The sequence below is a fragment of the Oryctolagus cuniculus genome, chromosome 7, assembly GCF_051225735.1.
Source record: "Oryctolagus cuniculus isolate XC-2025 breed Fujian yellow rabbit chromosome 7, ASM5122573v1, whole genome shotgun sequence".
NCBI classification, from domain to species: Eukaryota; Metazoa; Chordata; class Mammalia; order Lagomorpha; family Leporidae; genus Oryctolagus; species Oryctolagus cuniculus.
The window spans coordinates 140,914,359-140,933,410 of record NC_142873.1 but is presented as its reverse complement, the minus strand read 5'-3'; the positions used below and the strand labels follow the sequence as shown (position 1 = coordinate 140,933,410).

General features: G+C 60.2%; 2 protein-coding genes and 1 long non-coding RNA gene across 5 annotated transcripts in view; 1 reads left to right on the top strand and 2 right to left on the bottom strand.

Annotated features, from left to right (window-relative positions):
- Positions 1–3,808, top strand: part of HDAC1 (histone deacetylase 1) — a 34,668-nt gene extending 30,860 nt beyond the window's left edge. For both annotated transcript variants that reach the window (XM_002720715.6, XM_089301085.1), the window contains exons 8-14: positions 982–1,090; positions 1,173–1,313; positions 1,782–1,890; positions 1,982–2,112; positions 2,369–2,521; positions 2,888–2,936; positions 3,208–3,808. In XM_002720715.6, the coding sequence (XP_002720761.1) occupies positions 982–1,090; positions 1,173–1,313; positions 1,782–1,890; positions 1,982–2,112; positions 2,369–2,521; positions 2,888–2,936; positions 3,208–3,235 (720 nt within the window). In that variant the 3' untranslated portion in view covers positions 3,236–3,808. The remainder of the gene's footprint in view (positions 1–981; positions 1,091–1,172; positions 1,314–1,781; positions 1,891–1,981; positions 2,113–2,368; positions 2,522–2,887; positions 2,937–3,207) is intronic.
- Positions 3,809–4,003: 195 nt separating this feature from the next.
- Positions 4,004–6,336, bottom strand: MARCKSL1 (MARCKS like 1). Its single transcript, NM_001082318.1, is given in 2 exon segments — positions 4,004–5,277; positions 6,061–6,336. Coding segments are annotated over 2 exon segments (600 nt in total). The 5' UTR covers positions 6,148–6,336; the 3' UTR covers positions 4,004–4,764.
- A 4,960-nt stretch (positions 6,337–11,296) lies between these two features.
- Positions 11,297–17,258, bottom strand: LOC103352121 (uncharacterized). 2 transcript variants are annotated; one of them, XR_007913863.3, is made up of 3 exons: positions 17,097–17,258; positions 12,574–12,672; positions 11,297–11,669 (listed from the first exon to the last, which is right to left on the bottom strand). It is a non-coding gene; the product is annotated as an uncharacterized LOC103352121 (long non-coding RNA). The 2 variants fall into 2 exon arrangements; XR_016211158.1 differs by having other exon boundaries at positions 17,182–17,245.
- Between the last annotated feature and the right edge of the window lie 1,794 nt (positions 17,259–19,052).

Sequence of the window (19,052 nt, the reverse complement as noted above, 5' to 3'; positions counted from 1 at the left end):
GAAGTGTAGGGACTCCCTGCAGCCCTTGCGGCCCGGCTTGGTCTGGGAAAGCTCTTCATCAGTGAGCCCGCTCAGAGGTCTGGCAGCGTCTGTGTGGAGCGTTGGCGCGCGGGCTGGCTCAGTGCCTGTGGTTTTGAGGGATGAACGGAGGAGTGAGAGACAAACAGCTACCCTGGGGAGGGTCGTCAGGGGTGATTTCACAGAGGTGAACTTTGACAAAGGAGAAGGTACCCATGGGAAGAAGGAGGTAGGGGACCTACGGTGGGTGGCTCTTAGCAGAGGAAACAGCACCAGGCAAAGTGAAAAGGCGCTCGTGTGCAGCGGTGCGCGGGCCAGTGTGGAACCTGGGAGGAGTGTTGGAGGTAGTGCTAGGAACTCTGTGGCACTGCATGCCAGCCCGAACGGTTAAATCTTCACAGATAAGCAACAAGAAACTGTCAATAGAGTATTAACCTAATAAGCTATGGTCGTCACTCAGTAGACAAGTATCTACTTATGTACCTCGTAGCGCAGGCAACAGAGAAGCCTGAGGTGTGGTCTTTGTCCTCACCTCTGTCAGACCAGAACCTAGGAGAGAGAAAACTATATGCAAAGGTCAAAGGCTTCCTACAGATGCAGAGTGTGTAGGACCAAATGTTTGGAGCAAATGCAACCAGGAGTCAGGAAAGCTTCCTAGAGGAAGTGGCCCTGGAGCACAGTGAGACAGGAAGGATTCCGGAGCTGACCGGGAGGCCATTCTGGGTTCACATTGTTAGCCTAGAGCCAGAAGGATGTTAGATCCTTTCACACTGAAAAGCTGCAGTCCCACGTGGGCAAAGCAGAGCTGCCTCCTGCCTCTCCCTTTTCTCCACCAGGAAGGCAGCAGAGTGTGATAGGAGTAGAAGAAAGTGCTGGGCCCACCCCCACCCCCACCCCCCTTCTATCCCTGGATCTCAAGTAGCTTTCCCTGAGATTGTTGGTGACCAGGATGTGTCCTTTAAGGTCATGTCCAAAGTGATGGAGATGTTCCAGCCTAGCGCCGTGGTCTTACAGTGTGGCTCAGACTCCCTGTCTGGGGATCGGCTGGGTTGCTTCAATCTGACCATCAAAGGTGAGACCAGGTAGCTCAAGGATGGGTGGGCAGGGTCCCGCTGGGTGCTCCTGTGAACTCAGCACCCCTTCTCCCATCAAAGGGCACGCCAAGTGTGTGGAATTTGTCAAGAGCTTCAACCTGCCCATGCTGATGCTGGGAGGAGGCGGTTACACCATCCGCAATGTCGCCCGGTGCTGGACATACGAAACCGCCGTGGCCCTGGACACAGAGATCCCTAATGGTAATGCTCCAGGGCTGAGTGAGGCGGGGTGGGAGCTGGCGGCCCCATGTCCTCAGGTTCTGCACCCCCTTTCCACTGGTCATTCGGCCTGTTTCTCTGAAGGTCTCCTGCCTGGCCCCTCAGGACTGACGGCACAGCCTCTGCCTTTCCCTAGCCCTTCTTGACTCTGTCCCCTCTCCTGCTTTTGGTTTGCACAGAACTTTCAGTGGTTGTGTACAGCTTTGGGGTTCTACTCTGCAGGGTAACTGGGACAGCGAGAGAAGGGAGTACTGAGGCGTCCTAGACCAGGGCCTGTTGACCCTGGTGTGGGTCCTGGAGAGCGGTGTCAGAAACTAGAACTTCCGTGGGCACCCACGTCTCACCCTGTCTTGGAGGCATCCTATCTAGCAGAAGGACCAGCAGGCCCAGATAAATTCACAGATGCTATTCTCAGGGTCGCCTGACTGTCTCCTCCCCTTCCCCAATCAGAGCTTCCATACAATGACTACTTCGAATACTTTGGGCCAGATTTCAAGCTTCACATCAGTCCTTCCAATATGACGAACCAGAACACTAATGAGTATCTGGAAAAGATCAAGTGAGTATACTCCCCAGCCAGCCCTTGAACTCTCCAGATTCTGGTTTGTCCCTAACCAGAGCCCAGCCACCTCTTCTCCCCTTGGCCACAGACAGCGGCTGTTCGAGAACCTGAGGATGCTGCCGCACGCGCCTGGGGTCCAAATGCAGGCGATTCCTGAGGATGCCATCCCGGAGGAGAGTGGCGATGAGGATGAAGAAGACCCTGACAAGCGCATCTCGAGTAAGACACAGACTCTTGGCCTCCGCCTTCTACTCAGCAGGCAGCTAGGGCTTCCCTCCGCCATTTCTGCCTGCCTGCTGAGAAACCTGCAAGTTCTAGGGCCTGCAGGAACAGGCTGGGAGTCAGTTCACTCCCTCACCTCCTTGTGGTCCCCATCCCTTGGTTGTCTCTGAGGACACACAGCGAAGCACTGAACATAGACCCTGGGATTAAAACCTCCTGCTCTCACCCAGACTTTCCATCTCCTGCCTCCTAGTCTGTTCCTCTGACAAACGAATTGCCTGTGAGGAGGAGTTTTCCGACTCCGATGAGGAGGGAGAGGGCGGGCGCAAGAATTCTTCCAACTTCAAGAAAGCCAAGAGAGTCAAAACAGAAGATGAAAAAGACAAAGATGCTGAAGAGAAGAAAGGTAGGTCTGGATGTCCAGCACTGGGGTCTCAGCCCACGCCCTGCCACATCTGCAGGGATCAGGGGCTCCCAGAAGCAGCAGGGCCCACAATGCAGTGGCTCTCACATACCACCCAAGCGCTTTTCCCAGCACTCACCCCAGTTTCCCAGGGGGCTGCCTCCGCCCACCAAGCTCTGGCTCAGGCAGGCTGGAAAACCGGTCCAACCTGTCTGTTTTCAGCAGGGCTCACTGGGAGGGCCTGGGATGGGGTTTTCTCTTGTTCTAAGTCCAGTAAGCCATAGTGCTGGGAGGGGGTTTTGGGGTAAAGACTGTATGGGTCTCTCCAGAGGGGCTGCCCTTGATCATCCCTGCACTCTTATGTTCTAGAAGTCGCAGAAGAGGAGAAAACCAAGGAGGAGAAGCCAGAAGCCAAAGGGTGAGGAAGGAGCTGTCTGCCTTGGTGTTGGAGCATCAGCCCCTTTGTCCCACTGCTCTGAGAGGGAAGGCACAGGGACAGCTGGTCCCACTTACAAAGGCCTCTTTCAGGGACCAGTCTGTCTGTCTCTGCAGCTCTAGGCAGAGCTAAGAAGCCCCAGCCCCCGGCAGTCACCTGGGCAGCCTGGGCCTGAGGAAGTCATTGTATCCCCACTCTTGCCCCAAGGCCTCTGGGGTGGGTTATCTCATGCCAGTCTCTGCTTTCTCCACAGGGTCAAAGAGGAGGTCAAGCTGGCCTGAGCAGACTTCTCCAGATCTGGCTCCTGGCCAGCTTTCCCACCTTTCTCCCTTAACCCCTCAAGATTTTATATTTTCTATTTCTGTGTATTTATATAAAAATATATTAAATATAAATATCCCTGAGGACTAGACAAGAACCAAGGCCCTGAGGCCAGGGTAGCCAAGCTGGGTAAACTCATAGCCGCTGCCCTGCCAGCCATCCCTCCCCAGTTCGATTTTAAACCACGAAGGGCTCCAGGTGTGGGTAGAAGGGAGCTACAAGACACGCCGGGGTGTGTCCCTAGCAGGTATGGAAAGGTGCCCCCTGTTGACCATTCTAGGAGGGTAGGGGTGGCTGGGTCTTCAGGGACTTCCTGTTCTTTCCAGCCCCTAAGGTAACGTTAGCCATTTTTAGGTTGGTTCTGTTCTCGTCATACCGTCCCGCTGGCCTCAGGTGAGCCCCGAAACTAATGCTGCCCGCCCTCGGTCTTCCCCAGCTCTGCAGGTGGAGGCTGGCGGCCTAGCTTCCTTTTTGAGATACTATTTTCATTTTTGTGCGACTCTTTGTAATAAAATGGTACCTTTCTATACCCACCTGAGCCTCTGTTTCCTGGCAGTCCCTGGGTTGATGTCAGCTCTGAACTCCCTGCGTTCTGGTGTACGGGCAGGGCAGCCCTACGACGACAAAGCCCGTAAACTTACCTGCCTTCTAGTTTGCTCCTGGCTGGAGGTTAACTAGTGTCCACAGATCTCACCCCATCCCCAGAAGACCAGTCATTAAAGCACCACTAAAGGGACAACATTTATTCCTTTTCCAAAGGTTACAGTAAAACCAGGTGGAAGAGAATGGTTTTAGCAATTAGAAAAAAAAAGTACAAATCTGGGGTTTGGCCATTAAAAGTTATTTACAACAATGGGAGAAAAAGACAACAAGAAGTTGTTTCACATTACAGACTTCCCCCACCCCAAAGCCTAATACTTGCTTACCAAGTCAAAAAAGAGACACAGTTGATTCACAAGCTGGAGGTTTGAACTTGAGTAAGACATTTATAAAAACCCAGACAGGGGCAGTGTCCTCCCCAGCCCAGGTGCCACTAGGCACAGCACAAGAGACTAAAAACTCAACAGGGGGAAGGCTGGACACTCAGGGTTTGGGAGTATAAGCACCCCACTTCTGGCTCAGGGATTTGGGGGAGTAGGGTAAACAGAACCTACTTGGAAAAGAACCGAGGGAGAAAACCAGCAATTGCCTTCTGCAGGGCAGGGGTGGGGGGGTCAGGGGAGGGGGCTGGACCAGGAGCATTTCACATCACTAACCTAACTTGGGAAAATGTAAGGGACCATCTTCAGCTGGCCTTGCGAGGAAGACCAGATGGCTGATGGGAGAATCCACAGGAGGGAGAGGAGGAGAGGGAAGTGGTTGGGAGGGGGCAGCAGCCCCTCCTTTCTGGGCACAGGAAGGCAGCCAGGGCACAGGGTCCAGGCAGTGACCTCACAAGGACAGCACAGTTTTTTGTAGCTTAAGAGATCACCCGCCTGCCCCCACCCAGCTACTCATTCTGCTCGGCGCCGGCCGGTGTAGGGCCACTCTCCGGCCCCGAGGGAGTGGACGGCTCTGCTGGGGGCCCTGCCTCCTCTTCTGTGTCTCCTCCCTTGCAGGCAGCGCCAGCCTCTGCCCCCTTGGCCTGGGGCTCCTGGCTCTCCGGGGTGGCAGCGGCCTTCCCCTCCGGGGCAGTGCCCTCTTCGCTGCAGGCACCGATCTCGCCCTGCTCCTGCTCTTCCTCCGTGGGGGAGGAGGCAGAGGAGTCGCCCCCGCCCTCCTTCCGATTTCTCTTGAAGGACAGGCCGCTCAATTTGAAAGGCTTCTTGAAAGAGAATTTCTTCTTCTTCTTGGGGGTCTCCTTGGGGGGGGCGTCCCCCTTGGCCTCGGCGCCCTGGCTAGGGGGTGCTGGCTCGATCGCATCGCCAGTGGCCCCAGCTGCCTCATCTGTTCCGTTCACGGGGGGCGACTCCCCTTCACCCTTGGGGGTTAAGTCTCCATTGCTTTTCACGTGGCCATTCTCCTGCAGGGCAGAGGAGACAGCGATGAGGGCCAGGGCTCTTCCCCTCCCCAGCCCGCTCCTGGCCCCCTCCAGACAACAGGGTCTTCAGCCCCACACCGGGGACCCCTTCAGACATCTGCCTCTCGCCCCTCACAGGCGCGCAAAGGCCATGGCCGGCAGGAGGCGCTGGGGTCCCGGGGCCCCCACCCCCCTCCCCCGGGGCGCGCTCTCTATTCCGCACGGAACCGCTCCGGGCCGCGGATCCCGAGCAAGCGGGCGAGCCGTGCTGGGCGACATTGGGCGGGAAGCCGCCCCGGGGCGCTGTCTCTCAGCACCTGGACGGCCTATTTTCCCAGCCTCCTGCTTTGTGTAAACGGCCCCCCACCCACCCCAGGCTCTCCCCACATCTCGGCACCCCCCCGAAAGAAAAGACCGTGGGCTGCCGAGGTCAGGGCCGGGGGTGGCGCGCCCTCCCCGCCGGGCACCCGCCCCGCGGCCCCTGGGCGCCCCCTCGGCGCGGCCCAGCCGCGCCTTTGTTCCCCGCGCGGCCCTCGGGGCGGCCCGGGGCAGCGCCGGGGGCCGGGGCCGCGAACAAAGAAGGCGGCGGGGCCCGGCCGGCGCCCCCTCCCCGCCCCTCCCCTCGCTTCGCCCGCGGGGGCTGCGGCGCGGAGAACAAAGGGACGGGGCGGGGGAGGGGGCGCCGCGTGTCCCGGGCCGGACAAAGCGCGCGGCCCCGGCCCGAGGCCCGAGAGGGGCGCGGTGCGAGAGGAGGGGGCCGGGGCCGGTCGTGCCGAGCGCACCCACCTGTCCGTTGGCCTTCGCGGGGGAAGCGCCTGCTGCCTCCTCGGCGGTCACGTCGCCCCGGGGAGCCTTGGAGCTCTGGCTGCCCATGGTGGGGGGGGTCTGTTGGGGGCGCCCGGAGCCGCCCCGGGCTCGCGCCGCAGGGGATAGTTCGGTGGGGTCGGCCCGGCCCGCAGAGGGGTGGGGCTGGCGCCTGAGGGGGAGGGGTGTCGGGGGGAAACCGAGCTGCACCCCCGCTCCGCGGCCGACCCGCTAGCTACGCCCGCCGCCGCTCCGCTCCGCGCCAGAATGCCGCCCGCCGCCCGCCGAGCCGCCCATATATACGCGCCCGGAGCTCGGGGCGGGGCCGGACATTTAAATGAGCGCCCAATGGAGGGGCGGAGGCGGGGTCGGGTCGCGAGCCCCACTTGCGCAGTGGGCGACGCTGGCGGTCTAGTTCACCCCCGCCCCCCACCCCACCCGACCGCCCGGGGCAGGTAGGGTCCGGTGTGGGAGGAGGGAGGCCGGTCGGTGTGCGAGCTGGGCGGGGAGGGGCGTCAGGGGCGAGCGGGGAGAGCAGCCGCTCCCTCCCCTCCCGACGCCGCGCCCCTCTCAGGGCCGGCGCTCCCGCACCGTGGCGTGGCCCCCATCGCCTCGGCCCTGCCCTGGCAGCCCCTGCCAGTCCCCTCCTTGAACTCTTAGAAGGCTCGCTTGCCCAGACTCGTCAGAGGCTGTTCCCGAGTTCTGCCGCAGAAGCGTGCTTCTAGCGGCAGCAGGGCCTGGCGGGGCCTGGAGACCGGCCAGAGGTCCCACCCGTGGCCCGAGAGGCTGCAAGGCCACTGTGGTCCGCGGGCGAGCCCGTCCCTCATCCCTCGGCTCAGTCCCCTTGGTGGCCAGTCAGCCTGAGCCTGGGCTGATTGACCACAGCCGCTCCCCTCATGAAAGCCGGGGGGTCTGAGCCTGGGAGACATGGACATCATCGTCTGTCTCACTAGGTTCTGCTGCTCCCCTCGCACACACTCCAGGGCCCCCACCCAGACGGAGGAATCCCAGGGAGGGACTCAGCACACCTCAGACTCTCCAGTTCCAGAAAGGGAGAGAAAGGATGCGCCAGGTCCTCTCCAGCCCTGGGGTAGCCCCTAAGGCTGAGCCAGGGAGCCTGCGGGATGGGGCTGGCCCTGGGATTCTGCCCTGGTGCCGCTCCTCCTTCCCCTCCTTCCCCGGGCTCGGATGAGCTGGTGGGAACCCCAGCGTCCTGGCTGGTGCCTTGCTGTGTGCGGCGGCCTGGGGACTTTGCAGGAAGCAAACTGTTGCAAAACTTAGGCTGTGTCCTGGCCAGCTCAGCACCTCCCTCCCTCCTCTGGGTAAGGCCCTGTGGGAGGCCTGAGGCTGTGGGGGTGGAGACACCCCAGGGCCTGAGAAATCGGGAACTCCCAGCAGATGTGAGCAGAGTGGGTGAGGGATGGCTGAGGCAGCTTCTAAGGTCTGTTCTCCTGTAGCCTCCACCCCCCCCCCCCCGCCAGTCCTACTCCACCTTAGGTTGGGCCACTGGGGTTCAGGATGGGAAAGTGACATGCCCAAAGGCACACAGCAGCTACCTAGAGCTAAGGGTGAGAAAGTTTGGGGAGATCCAGGCTGGAAGAATTTCCTGGTGCCATCTGGGGCTGCTCTGGTCAGAGGGGGAAGGCGAGAAGAGCTGGCTCTGGGGTCGGGAGGGGCCCCAGGCCTGCTCCGCAGCTCAGGGACAAGACAGCGACTCCTGCGCTTGCTGCCACGGAGGGTTGGCCATCGTGACCTGCTCTCTGTCTCCGCCACAATAGGGAGCCCACAATGCTGCCAGGCACTGCCTGCACCAGCTTGGCAGGGCTCACATGGAGGGTGTGTGAGTCCTGGAAGGGTTGAGGTCAGAGGTTAAGCACAGATCCCTAGGCTCCAGCTCCCCAGGTACGGCCTTGGGGAGGACATGCAAATCTGAGGATCCCAGGAGGAGACAGGAAGATCAAGCCTAAAACACCCTGAGTCCCCACAGCCCCAGAGGGAGCCCTCCGTTCCCACCAGGCATCCCCGGAGGCCAGGGAGGGGGCGCCTGGGAGCCCGATCCCTTAGCGAATGCAGGTCCCAGCAGAATCTGACTTCTGGAAGAAGGGAGAGGTTTGGGATGCTGCAGTGGGGTGCGGGTGCGGGGGCACAGCAGTCCTCCCGTGGCTCCTTCCTCCCCAGCTGCTGCCAAACCAGACAATGTGCCCATTGTTCTGCGTCTCCCGGAGCCCGTGTGCAACTGTGTGTGTCTGTTTCTCTCTGTGCCTGTCTGTGTGTGAGACTGCGACTGTGTGTGTGTGTGTGTGTGTGTGACCAGGTGTGTATGTCTGGGGCTACGTGAGGCTGTGTCGTCGTGGGGCTCTGAGTAGTCCAGGGCGAGACCGAGAGAGAGAGAGAGAGAGAGAGAGAGAGAGAGAAAGAGAGAGAGAGAGGTGACTCCTGGTGACTCTGAGACTTCCTGGGCGTGCACCTGCCTTTCCTCAGACTGCTGCTGCTGACTGTCTGGCTGGGATTGGGTGTGCACATGGAGGGCGTGTGTCCCCGCCAGGGAGCACCTGTGAGTGTGGGGGCGGGAGGGTGGCTTTGTGGGCCACAGGGGGTCACTGAGGCTGTTGCAGTCAAACCTCTCAGGTGTGGACTTCTGCCAGGACAGTGACAGGGAAAGGAGGAATGGGAGGGACATTGTGATCCTGGGACGGACTGGAAGGCTCACATTCACACATTCCCAGCTGTCTCAGTTCTCCCAGTAAGGGCTCAGACCCTGCACCCAGCCCCCAGGGAGAAAGGCACAGGACAGAAGGCACTGGAGCTCCCTGGCAGGAAAGCGGGGGACCCTGGATAGCCACAGGGTAGGGCTGAAGGCGGGAGAACGGAAGAGAATATTGTCCCCGAGGGAGGTGGGGAATCAGAACAGACCGCAGGTGAGGCGCGGGTGGGCGTCCGGTCAGAGGTGGAGAGAGCGGCCTTCCCAGTGGTAGAATGGGAGGACAGCAGAGGGGGCTGGGACCTGGGGGTTCTGCGATGGCCCAGCCCCGGGGCCCCCAGCTCCTCGTGCAGAGCAACAGCTGGACCGGAGCTTTAGTGCTCACCCCAAGTCAGCCTCTGGCTGTGCGGCAGTAAGCCGGTCCCCGCCCCAGAACCCCCACCTCCGTGGCCTCAGTTTGTTCATCCGGGCAGTGAGTGGCTGGGGCTCCGTGAGTCATCCTCAGGGCAGGGCTGCAGTTCCCTCTTCTGCCCCTACGTAGAGAAGGGTAAGTGGTGAGTCACACGGGGCCCCTGCCCTCCGGGGTTTCCCATCCAGGGGAAGACAGGCAATGCCTTAACAGGGGTGGGAGGTGGGGGGCGGGAGCAAAGACCAGGGGTCTGTGTGAGGAGGGGGTGGAGGGAGAGGCCTGGTCTGGGGCAGTTTGGGAGAGGGGATCCTTAGGATCCAGTGACAGCCTGGGTGAGGACAGGCGGGCTCAGGGGTGGGGAACTGCTGCCCTTTCTGTTGGATGACGGCTGTGGCTCCGCTGGCTGGGGCGTCCGAGGGAAAAGAACCCGGGAGGGACTTGCCGAAGCCTTCAGCCTCGTGGAGGTGGGGCTGCCAGGGAACATTCTGGAAGATATCCAGGAGGCCCCTGAAGCCCACACGCTTCAGCTCACACTCGAGCCCAAGGCCAGTGCCCACAGTCTGGCGGGTGACCTCACAGGGACAAAGACAGAGGTTCTGGGTCAAGACTGACCCCTGGTCACTGCCAATAGGAAGGTAACTGCAGCCGGGTGGTGCGTGAGGTCACCCAGGAAGTGCCTAGGCCGCGGGAGCACTCCCTTGGTGGGTGGCCGGCCGGCCAGAGAGAGCCCAGGAGGGAGCCAGCACGCTGGGGGCACAGAGGACCACAGAGTGCAGACGCTTGGCCATCCCTGAGCCCCGCGTGGGAGGGGCCGCCGGGAATAAGGATCATGGCCGCTGGCCTTGGTGATGTGGTGACTGTGTGCCAAGCTCGTGCCCACAGCGTGGCACGCCTTGCCTCGTGGCCTGGTGAGATGGCCACCATCCCTACTGCCCTCCGCGCAGGAGGAAACTGAGGTGGGACCAAGAGAGGTGAGGCAGCTGCAGGGCCGGGCCCGGGGGCGGGGGCGCTGCTCCCCCCACCCGGGCCTCAGTTCCGGGGCTTGTGGCGGCATGGTCAGCAGGCCCTGGCTGTGTGGCCTCCCTGCCTGCCACGGGACCCCACTGCAGACACGAGGCACCTCACTGGCATCCACCATGCAGTTGCCTGGGCACAAGCACAGGAAATCTGAAAATCCCCTCTTCAGGATTCCAGGCCTCCCAGACCTTTTATTTCTCCCCTCCCTCTCCGGGTGTGTGTGTGTGTGTGTGTGTGTGTGTGATGGTTACATAATCGGACAGGACCAGCCACTGTAAGAGAGCTGTCTTCTCTAGGGCTTGGTTTCCCCAGTAGCAGAGAGCGCCTTATCCCAGCTCACCTGCTTACCTCTCCCAGGCATGATGAGGTCACCAGAAATTCAACCCAGTTTATCTGGCCTGCCTGAGCGGCTCCTCCCCCCTCTCCCCACCTCTTCCTCAGGATCCCAGTGCCTCTGGGGATGCGTGGCCAGAGCCATGGAATGCAGGTCCGTGGGGGACAGGGGACTTCCCTCCCAAAGAGAAACTGAAACTGCTTCCCAGGCCAGGCCCCAACCCCCCCCCCAGCACCACCTCGCCCTGCCCCCGCAGGCGCTCCCGTGCTCCCAGGCTCTGTGACCCCACAAGTGCCTTCCTCTCTGGCCTCCCGCCGGCCACTCAGAAGTGCAGACCCTGGAGCTGCTTCAGGGTGCGAGCTCTGGGAGGTATTTATTGCGTTGCGGTCCTATTGGTGAGGCGGTGGCTCTGCAGCCTCAGTGTCCCCATCTATAAAATAGGGGTGGTGTAGCACCCTTTCTGCAGGGTTACAGGGCAGTAATGGGTTAGCTCTATCGGGAAAGCTTTAACCCGAGCGCCTGAGGCACAGAGCGCCCTGGAAGCTCCAGCAATGCTCGCGGATGCTGTGTGTGAGATTCTGGGTAATGGGTGCCCATCAGCGAGCCCATTCCCTGCCCTTCTCTTCCGCTTCCGTCCTAGGAAGAGGAGGCGGGAGGCAGCGCAGCACTGGCACCTTCCTTTGGAGGGGGGAGAGGGGGCATTGCTGGATCGCTCTAAGCATGCTGGATTGCTCAGGGGAAATTCATTTGGCCTCAATCAGCGCTCTCTCTCTCTGGTTTATTTATTTATTCATTTGAAAGAGTTACACAGAAACAGAAGGACAGGCAGAGAGAGAGAGAGAGGTCTTCCATCCACTGGTTCACTCCCCAAATGGCTGCCATGGCCAGAGCTGCGCCGATCTGAAGCCAGGAGCCAGGAGCTTCTTCCGGGTCTCCCACGCAGGTGCAGGGGCCCAAGGACTTGGGCCATCCTTCACTGCTTTCCCAGGCCACAGCAGAGAGCTGGATCAGAAGTGGAGCAGCCAGGACTTGAACCGGCGCCCGTATGGGATGCCAGCACTGCAGGCGGCGGCTTTACTCACTACGCCACAGTGCGGGCCCCAATTCTCTCTCTCTTTTTTTAAGTTTATCTATTCATTTCAAATACAGAGAGAGAGAGAGAGAGAGAGAGAGGGAAAACAAGTCAGCCTCCATCTACTGGATCAATCCACAAATAGCTGCAATGGCCAGGGCTGGGCCAGGCAAAACCAGGAGCCTGGAACTCCAGCCAGGTCTCCCTCACGGGTGGCAGGGGTCCAAGTACTTGAGCCATCATTTGCTGCCTCTGAACGGTGAGCATCAGCAGGGAGCTGGATGGGAAACAGGCGGGACTCGATCCCAGGCCCTCTGATACGGGATGCAGGCAGCACAAGCTGTTTCGTCACAACGCCCACCTCTTGGTCCTTTAAAAGCTGCAGGAACACGCCCCTCCCCCAGAGCCTACGGATTCTTTCCCTCTCCCCTATACCCAGAAGTGTGCCCCGGGGCCTCCTTGTAGTGCCCTTTCTAAACAGACTGTGGAGCACCCCCAACACATACTTTATCTGTCTGTCCCCTCCCAGTCCCTCCTGCCTGCCTGGGAAGCCCTTCCATCCCCAGGGAGCCTTCCCCAGTGCCCCAGCTAGGATCTCGGAGAGAGGACTCAGCCCTCAGCCCTGTGTCCCTCCCTCCTCTCCTGGCCCACTGCATTTCCACAATGCTGGCTTTTCGCTTCCTCAGAATGCTGAGCTGCCTCCCACCTCAGGGCCTTTGAACATGCCGTTCCCTCTGCCTAGAAGGCGTTACTTGCTACATTTCTATCCTTTTCCTAACAACCCAACTGACGCTCTGCTGAGGAGCGCCCCAGGTTTCCCAGGAGGAAAGTGGCTCTGCCCGTGCTGTACTCCACACCCACAGGCTGCGCACTTCCCACGCTGTGGCCACTCCGTTGTGTTAGCCAGGGCCCTGGGCGGAGCCCCGCGCCACCCACCGCAGCTCATCCTCCCCTCCCCTCACCTCCTTGGGGAAGCTCCTCCTTTCACCAGGGCTGGGCCGTGTCACCGGCTTCTCACTGGTCCCTCTGCCCTTACAGCCGTTCTCCAGGTCACAGAGACACTTTCCAATAGAAGGAGCTCGGTAAATATCTCAATGACAGTGAAAAACATGCACACATCCAACATGCTGCCCTTGGCCTTCAGCCTCTCCGTGGCTTTCGCTTGCCCCTGGGACAAAGTCCATGTGCGCCTTACATGGGGCGGCGATCCAGCCAGAGGTGCTGGCCTCCGAGCAAAAGGCAGAGTAGAGAGGCAGCCACCGCTGGCATTTCCTTCTTTTTCATTCCACTTGCCATAAACCTTTTAAAAATTATTTACTCATTTCTTTTCTATTTGAAAGGCCAAGTCATCTTACATCCACTGGTTCACTCCCCAAATGCCTACAACAGCCAGAGCTGGGCCAGACTGAAGTCAGGAGCCCAGAATTCCACTGGGGTCTCCCACCTGGGTGGCAGGAACCCAACCACTTGAGCCGTCCCCCTGCCACCTCCCACGGTATGCACTCGCGGGAGGCTGGAAGTGGAAGTGGAAGTGGGGCCAGGACTCAAACATGGAATGAACGCATCCCAAGTGGCATCTTAACCATTGTGCCAAACGCCCACTCCAGTACTAGCATTTATTTCTTGATCTCAGGGTTCTTGCCGTTCTCAGTGCCAGAGCTTAAAAGTATGGCCTGAAGGGGTTGGTATTTGGCACAGCACTTAAGACACTACCTGGGGGACAGGTGTTGTGGTGCAGAGGGCTAAGCCACCACGTGGAATACCTGCATCTTGCACTCCTTTGCCTCTAAACCAGCTTCTTGCTAATGTTCCTGGAGTCCTTGGGCTCCTATCACGTACACGGGAGAGACTTGGATGGTGCTCCTGGCTCCTCGCTTCAGCTTGGCCCAGCCCCAGCTGTTGTGGGCATTTGGGGAGTAAGTCAGCGGATAGAAGCACTTTCTCTTTCTCTGTCTCTCCCTCTCAATCTCTGCTGCTTTGCCTTTCAAATTAATTAAAAAAAAAGAAAACCCACTTCTTGGGACACCTGCATCTCAAACTGGAATGCCTAGGTTCGAGTCCCGGCTCCACCTCTGATTCCAGTTTCCTGCCAATGCGACATACCTTGGAGGTGGCAGGTGATGGCTCGAGTGGTCTGGTCTCTGCCATGTATGTAAGAGTCCTGGATTGAGTTTCCCAGCTATTGTGAACATTTAGGGAGCGAACCAGAGGATGGAACGTTCTCTTTGTCTCTATTTCAAAAGAGACTCCTTCCTCTGGCCACCAGCACCCACCCTCAGGCCAGGAAGTCCCAGAGAGCAACTGGAGACAGCCGTGGGAGCACAGGGACAGGTGCCCTGTGGCCTTGGACCTATCTGAGGCCAGAGACCACTCATGTGCCTCCCCGCTGTTAAACCCGTCCCTGGCTCCCTACTCACCCTTATTCTGGCCTTCAAGGTCTTTGAAACTCTGACCCCTAGAGGCCTCCTTTTGATAAGGGGCCCCCTGGTACCAGGGTCGCTGTCACCCTAGTGAGACAACCATTTCAGCCTGCAAGTTGCCAAAGCTTCCTCCTTGGATCGCTGCCCCCACCCTGCCTACAATGCCTTCCCGAGGTCCACCTCTCCAGGGTCTGCTCACCTGTCAGGGCCCAGCCCAAGGCACTTCCCCTGAAGTCTCTCCTGACCTACCAAGGACACACTGCCCCCAACCAAGGAGTGCCCCCTTCCTGGGACACTGTGCTTGCTGGCATGTGCCTCTGCCTTTCTCCATCTGTGGCACTGGGAAAGCCTGGAGACCAAGAACTAGGTCCCCTGCACCCACCTTCCCCACTGGGCGTTCATGTGCGGGACAGGTATGGTGGGAGGGCCAAGGGGTCACTGTGGATGCCCGCCAGCTCCATGTGTGTCACGGGGGGAACCAAGATCATCCCCACAATGCAGTGGCGCGAGCCCGAGAGAGGCAGAAGCTGCTTTATTTGAGAAGCGAAGGCAGAAACACGGAGACCCCAGGAGGGCGGGGCAGGTGGGTAACCTTCATCCCCAGAGAGGGCACCCTGGGGGGTGCAGTGCTCCCAGGCCATCTTCCTGCTAGCCCTGGCTTGCACAAGGTGAACCTGAAGCCTGTCCCTCCACGGCCCTGGAAAACCGACATGTGGGACACCCTGGCATCCAGGCACAGGGAACAGAGGGAAGTACGGCTCTGCTGTGCACTAGCTGGGGGGACCTGAACAGGTCACTTAAAAAAAAGATTACTTATTTATTTGAAAGGCAGAAATACAAGAGAGAAGGAGAAAGAGAGAGAGAGAGAGAGAGAGAGAGAAATCTTCCATCCACTGGTTCACTCCCCAAATGGCCGCAACAGCTGGAGCTGTGCCAATCTGAAGCCAGGAGCCAGGAGCTTCTTCTGGGTCTCCCACACAGGTACAGGGGCCCAACAACTTGGGCCATCCTCTGCTGCTTTCCCAGGCTACAGCAGAGAGCTGGATCGGAAGTGGGGCAGCCAGGACTCAAACCAGCGCCCATATGGGATGCCGGCTCTGCAGGTGGCAGCTTAACCCGCTGCGCCACAGCGCCGGCCCCGACAGGTCACTTAATGATTCTGAGCATCAGTTTCATCTGAGGATACAGGAATCATGAGGGGGCCTCACAGGTTGTGATGTGGCTTCGAGAAGAAAACGCAGAATGTAACTGTGGAATAAACGCCGGTTGCATTGTTCCTATTTTATCAACAGACCCGGGTTCTGGTCCCAGGTCTGCACCGCTTTCCTCGGTGGGCCCGCCTGAGTTTCTGTCTAAAAATGAGGCTCTTGGGAGTGGATGTGGCAGAGGCTTCTGAGTGGTTAGCTTTGCCCTTCTTGGGCTGCAGAGCTGGTCACCCCCAGTCTCAGGTCTTTGCTGGGCTCGCGGGCCAGGCAGGATCTGCTGTCACAGATGGCCAGCCCATCTCCTCCCCTCTGCCCACAGACAGAATGAGAGGAAAGGGCTGGGGTTGCCTCAGCAGGGACTGTGGTTAGACAGGACGAAGGACTTCCTTCCGGGCTGCAGGATGCTGCCCTGGGAAGGAGCCAAAGGTCGTGGGACTGATGCCGATGGGGTGGGGGTGGGGCTGCTTCCAGGGGGATGGGCCGGGCCAGAGCTGGCCAGTGGCCTGAATCAGCTCCAGCGGCAGCGGCCTCACTTCCAGACTCCGCAGGGGCCCTGTTGAAGCCTGCATCAGGACTCCCAGGAACCGAGGTGCAGCAGTACACACTCCCAGGACAGCCAGCCGGAGCAGCGGGTCACCAGCCAGACATGTGCTGTGCCCCTCACCCAGAACACTCTTGCTGGAAGTCGAGCCCTTCATCCTTCCAGACCAGCAAAGTTCCTGTCCTCATGGAAGACCTCCCAGCCAGCCAGATACGTGTCCCTGGCCGCCCCACAGGCAGCAGCACCCGGTCCAGCCTCTGCTCTCTGCAAACACAGCACGTGGCTGATGGCCCACCTCTCTGCTGGGTCTGACTCCCCCACCAGCTCGGGAGCCCCATGAGGGCAGGGACCTCCGCTGAGCGGTCCCCCTCTGAGGACTCACAGATGAACTGGGCGTGAACCCGGCACAAACCTGGAAAGAGGCCCTTGGAAAGTGTTTGCTGGATAAAGCAACAGACACAGAAATCCTGGCCAGAAAGAAACAGTTGCATTCAGAGGTGGTGCCGCTGTTCCCAGGTGCACAGGAGTGCGTGTGGGGGGCCCTCCTGGAGGGTCGCCTGCCCCCGCCCTGCAAGCTGACCCACCTTTCTTCCCTGAGTCACTCAGCGAAGCTGCCAGGCCCGGCCGGTCACCCTGGCCCTAGGGTCATGGGCTCCTGCACTCCCTGCTTTGGGTACAGAGCTGGCCTCATGTTTTCGGAGCCCTGTCTGGGACTCTTTACTTAACATTTTTGGGTATCTTCCAGGAAACAGAAATTTCAGAGTGGTTAAATTTGTAAACCTTGGGGCCGGTGCAGGTTAAGCCTCTGCCTGTGATGCCCGCATCTCATACGGACGCTGGTTCAAGTCCCCGCTGCTCTACTTCCAATCCAGCTCCCTGCTAACGCACCTGGAAAAGCAGGGAGGATGGCCCAATTGCTTGGGCCCCTGCTACCACGTGGGAGACCCGGATGAAGCTCCCGGCTCCCTGCTTCCGCCTGGCTCAGCTTGGGCTGTTATGGCCATCTGGGGAGTGAACCAGCGGATGAAGACCTCTCGCTCTCCCTGTGTCTGTCCTCCTACCCCTGTAACTCTGCCTTTCAAGTAAATAAAAAATAAATATTTATAAAATTTGTCAATCTTTCAAAAAAAAAATGCTTGTGGTTCGAGAAAGGCAGGGAAGAACCCCGCAGAGACACACATCCGGCACTCAACTATGGATGCCTGCAACTGCTGCAAGACCCACTTAGTGCTCGGGCCTCGCCCAGCCCCCACGCCTCGGCCAGGCCCCGCCCCCGGGAGGCCACGCCCAGCGGGCGCCCCTCGGGCCCCGCCCCTCACCGGCTCTCTCGGGTGCAGGGAACCTATCTGTCTCTTCCTCTCGTCCAGGAATTGATAGCTAACGTTCAGCCATCGGCGCTGGTACCTGGAGTCGAGGAAACCCGCGCAGAAAGAGGGGGGCGAGGCCCCGCGCTCCGGGTCTGCGCCGACTCCGCCCTGCCCCGCCCCTTCCCTCCGCCTGTGACGCCCTCACGCCCCACCCCTCGCCCCGCCGCCCTGGGGCCCCGCCCCTCCGCCTAGGCCCCGCCCCGCGCGCTCAAGGGAGGCGCGGGTGCGCGCTGCAGCAGCGGGGCGGGCGCGCCGACGGCACGTCCTCCGGGCCAGTGGCCCCTGGCGGCAGCGGCCCGGTGCGAGCCTGCGGGCGGCGGCGCTGCGGAACGAGCCGCGGGGCGCGGGGCCGGGTCCCGGTCCCGGCTGCCCCAGAAACACAGCTCGGAGCCTCCTGCTGGGGAGACGCGGCCGCGCTCATCCTGGGGGGCGCTTGAGAGGGACAGGGACAGCCTCCAGGGTTGGAGGCCCCCAGCGGGGCCTTCCCAAGGACCGGGGCATCTCCTTCTCTGTCCGGCGCCCTCCCCGCAGGCCTTCTCCCCGAGAGGAAAAAAAAGAAAAAGAAAGTTCACCACGGAGTGGGCAGTCTCGGTGAATGGTGCATGGCACGGTGTCCAGCCATAGTTGCCTGGGGCTGTTTTTAGCCGGAGGCTTCATCTGACAAGAGGAGGTGGGGGCAGAGCCGTCCCCGACTTCCCTGGAGACACTTCCGGCCAGAGCAGGGGCCAAAGACTGGCGTTTGAGAACAGGCAGCGGGAGGGCCAGGCGCCTGCAGCCTCTGCTCTTTGACCGTTGATGGTGTGCAGAACCCACACCTCTCTCCTCCCAGGCATCGCCGGAGTGGCCCCTCCCCACCGGATCCCCAGCCAGAGGGCTGAGCTGGGGAGGATCCAGAACCTTCTCAGCTGGCCTCAGACCTACACACAGATATTTCTGAAAGAATCGAGAAGGGGCCCTCACACACACACACCAGCCACCGCCCAAAACAGAAGTCCTTGATTGCTCTGGTCTAACCCTTGCCTTTTGCAGAAGGGGAACCAGGTTCAGAGAGGGGCAGAAAAAGCCAGAATAAAATCCACACTTGCTGCAAACTCTGCGTGCCCAGGGTAAGCTGAGCCTCGCGTGCCTTCCTGGCTGGGGCATGGGGCTCAGGGCCCAGGGCACAACTGCCCGTTCCCACACTGCCGTTGGAGCTGTCTCCCCCTTAGTGACTCACACTGGCTGCTGGGCAGAGTGGGCAGCTGCGCTGAGCCCCCAGAGCCCGGAACAGGCTCCGACTTGCTGCCCTCGCTGTTGTCCAGCTGTGTTTGGGGATCTGATGTCCTCTTTCCCTTCCTTGGGGAATGTCCCTCCTCTGTCGCTTCCTCTTCCCTATCTTCAACCTCTCCCTCCCATCGGCAAACAAACAGGCTCCAGTCTTTGCTATCTGGAAAGAAAAAGGGAGCCCTCCCTCCACCCCACACCCCTCTGCAGCTCCCCTTCCTCCCTGCGCAGCCAACATTCTTGGAAGACGTGCGTACACACGTTGTTTCCCCTGGGTCCCTCAAGCCCTGCCATCTGGCTTCCTCCCCCACCATTCCGCAGGCCGGGCTCTGCAAGGTCGCCGCAGCCCTCCTTGTGGCCAAGTGCAGGGGATGCTAGCTGCTCTTATCTGACTTGACCTCTTAGCAGTGGCTGGCTTAGACACAGCCAGATACTCCCTCCTGCTTGAGATCCTCTGGGAGCCCTGGTGTTTTGGATCACTGCGTAGTCTTGATTTCCTGGCTGTCCTACGGGTTGCTGCTATGGGACGCACTTCTCATCTGTTGCTCACGGCTTAGCCGTGGTTATCCCGGGTCCCTCTACGTCTGTCCTGGGTTCTCATGCCTTCAGCGTCCTGCCGGTGGTCAGCGCTTCTCTCTTCAGACC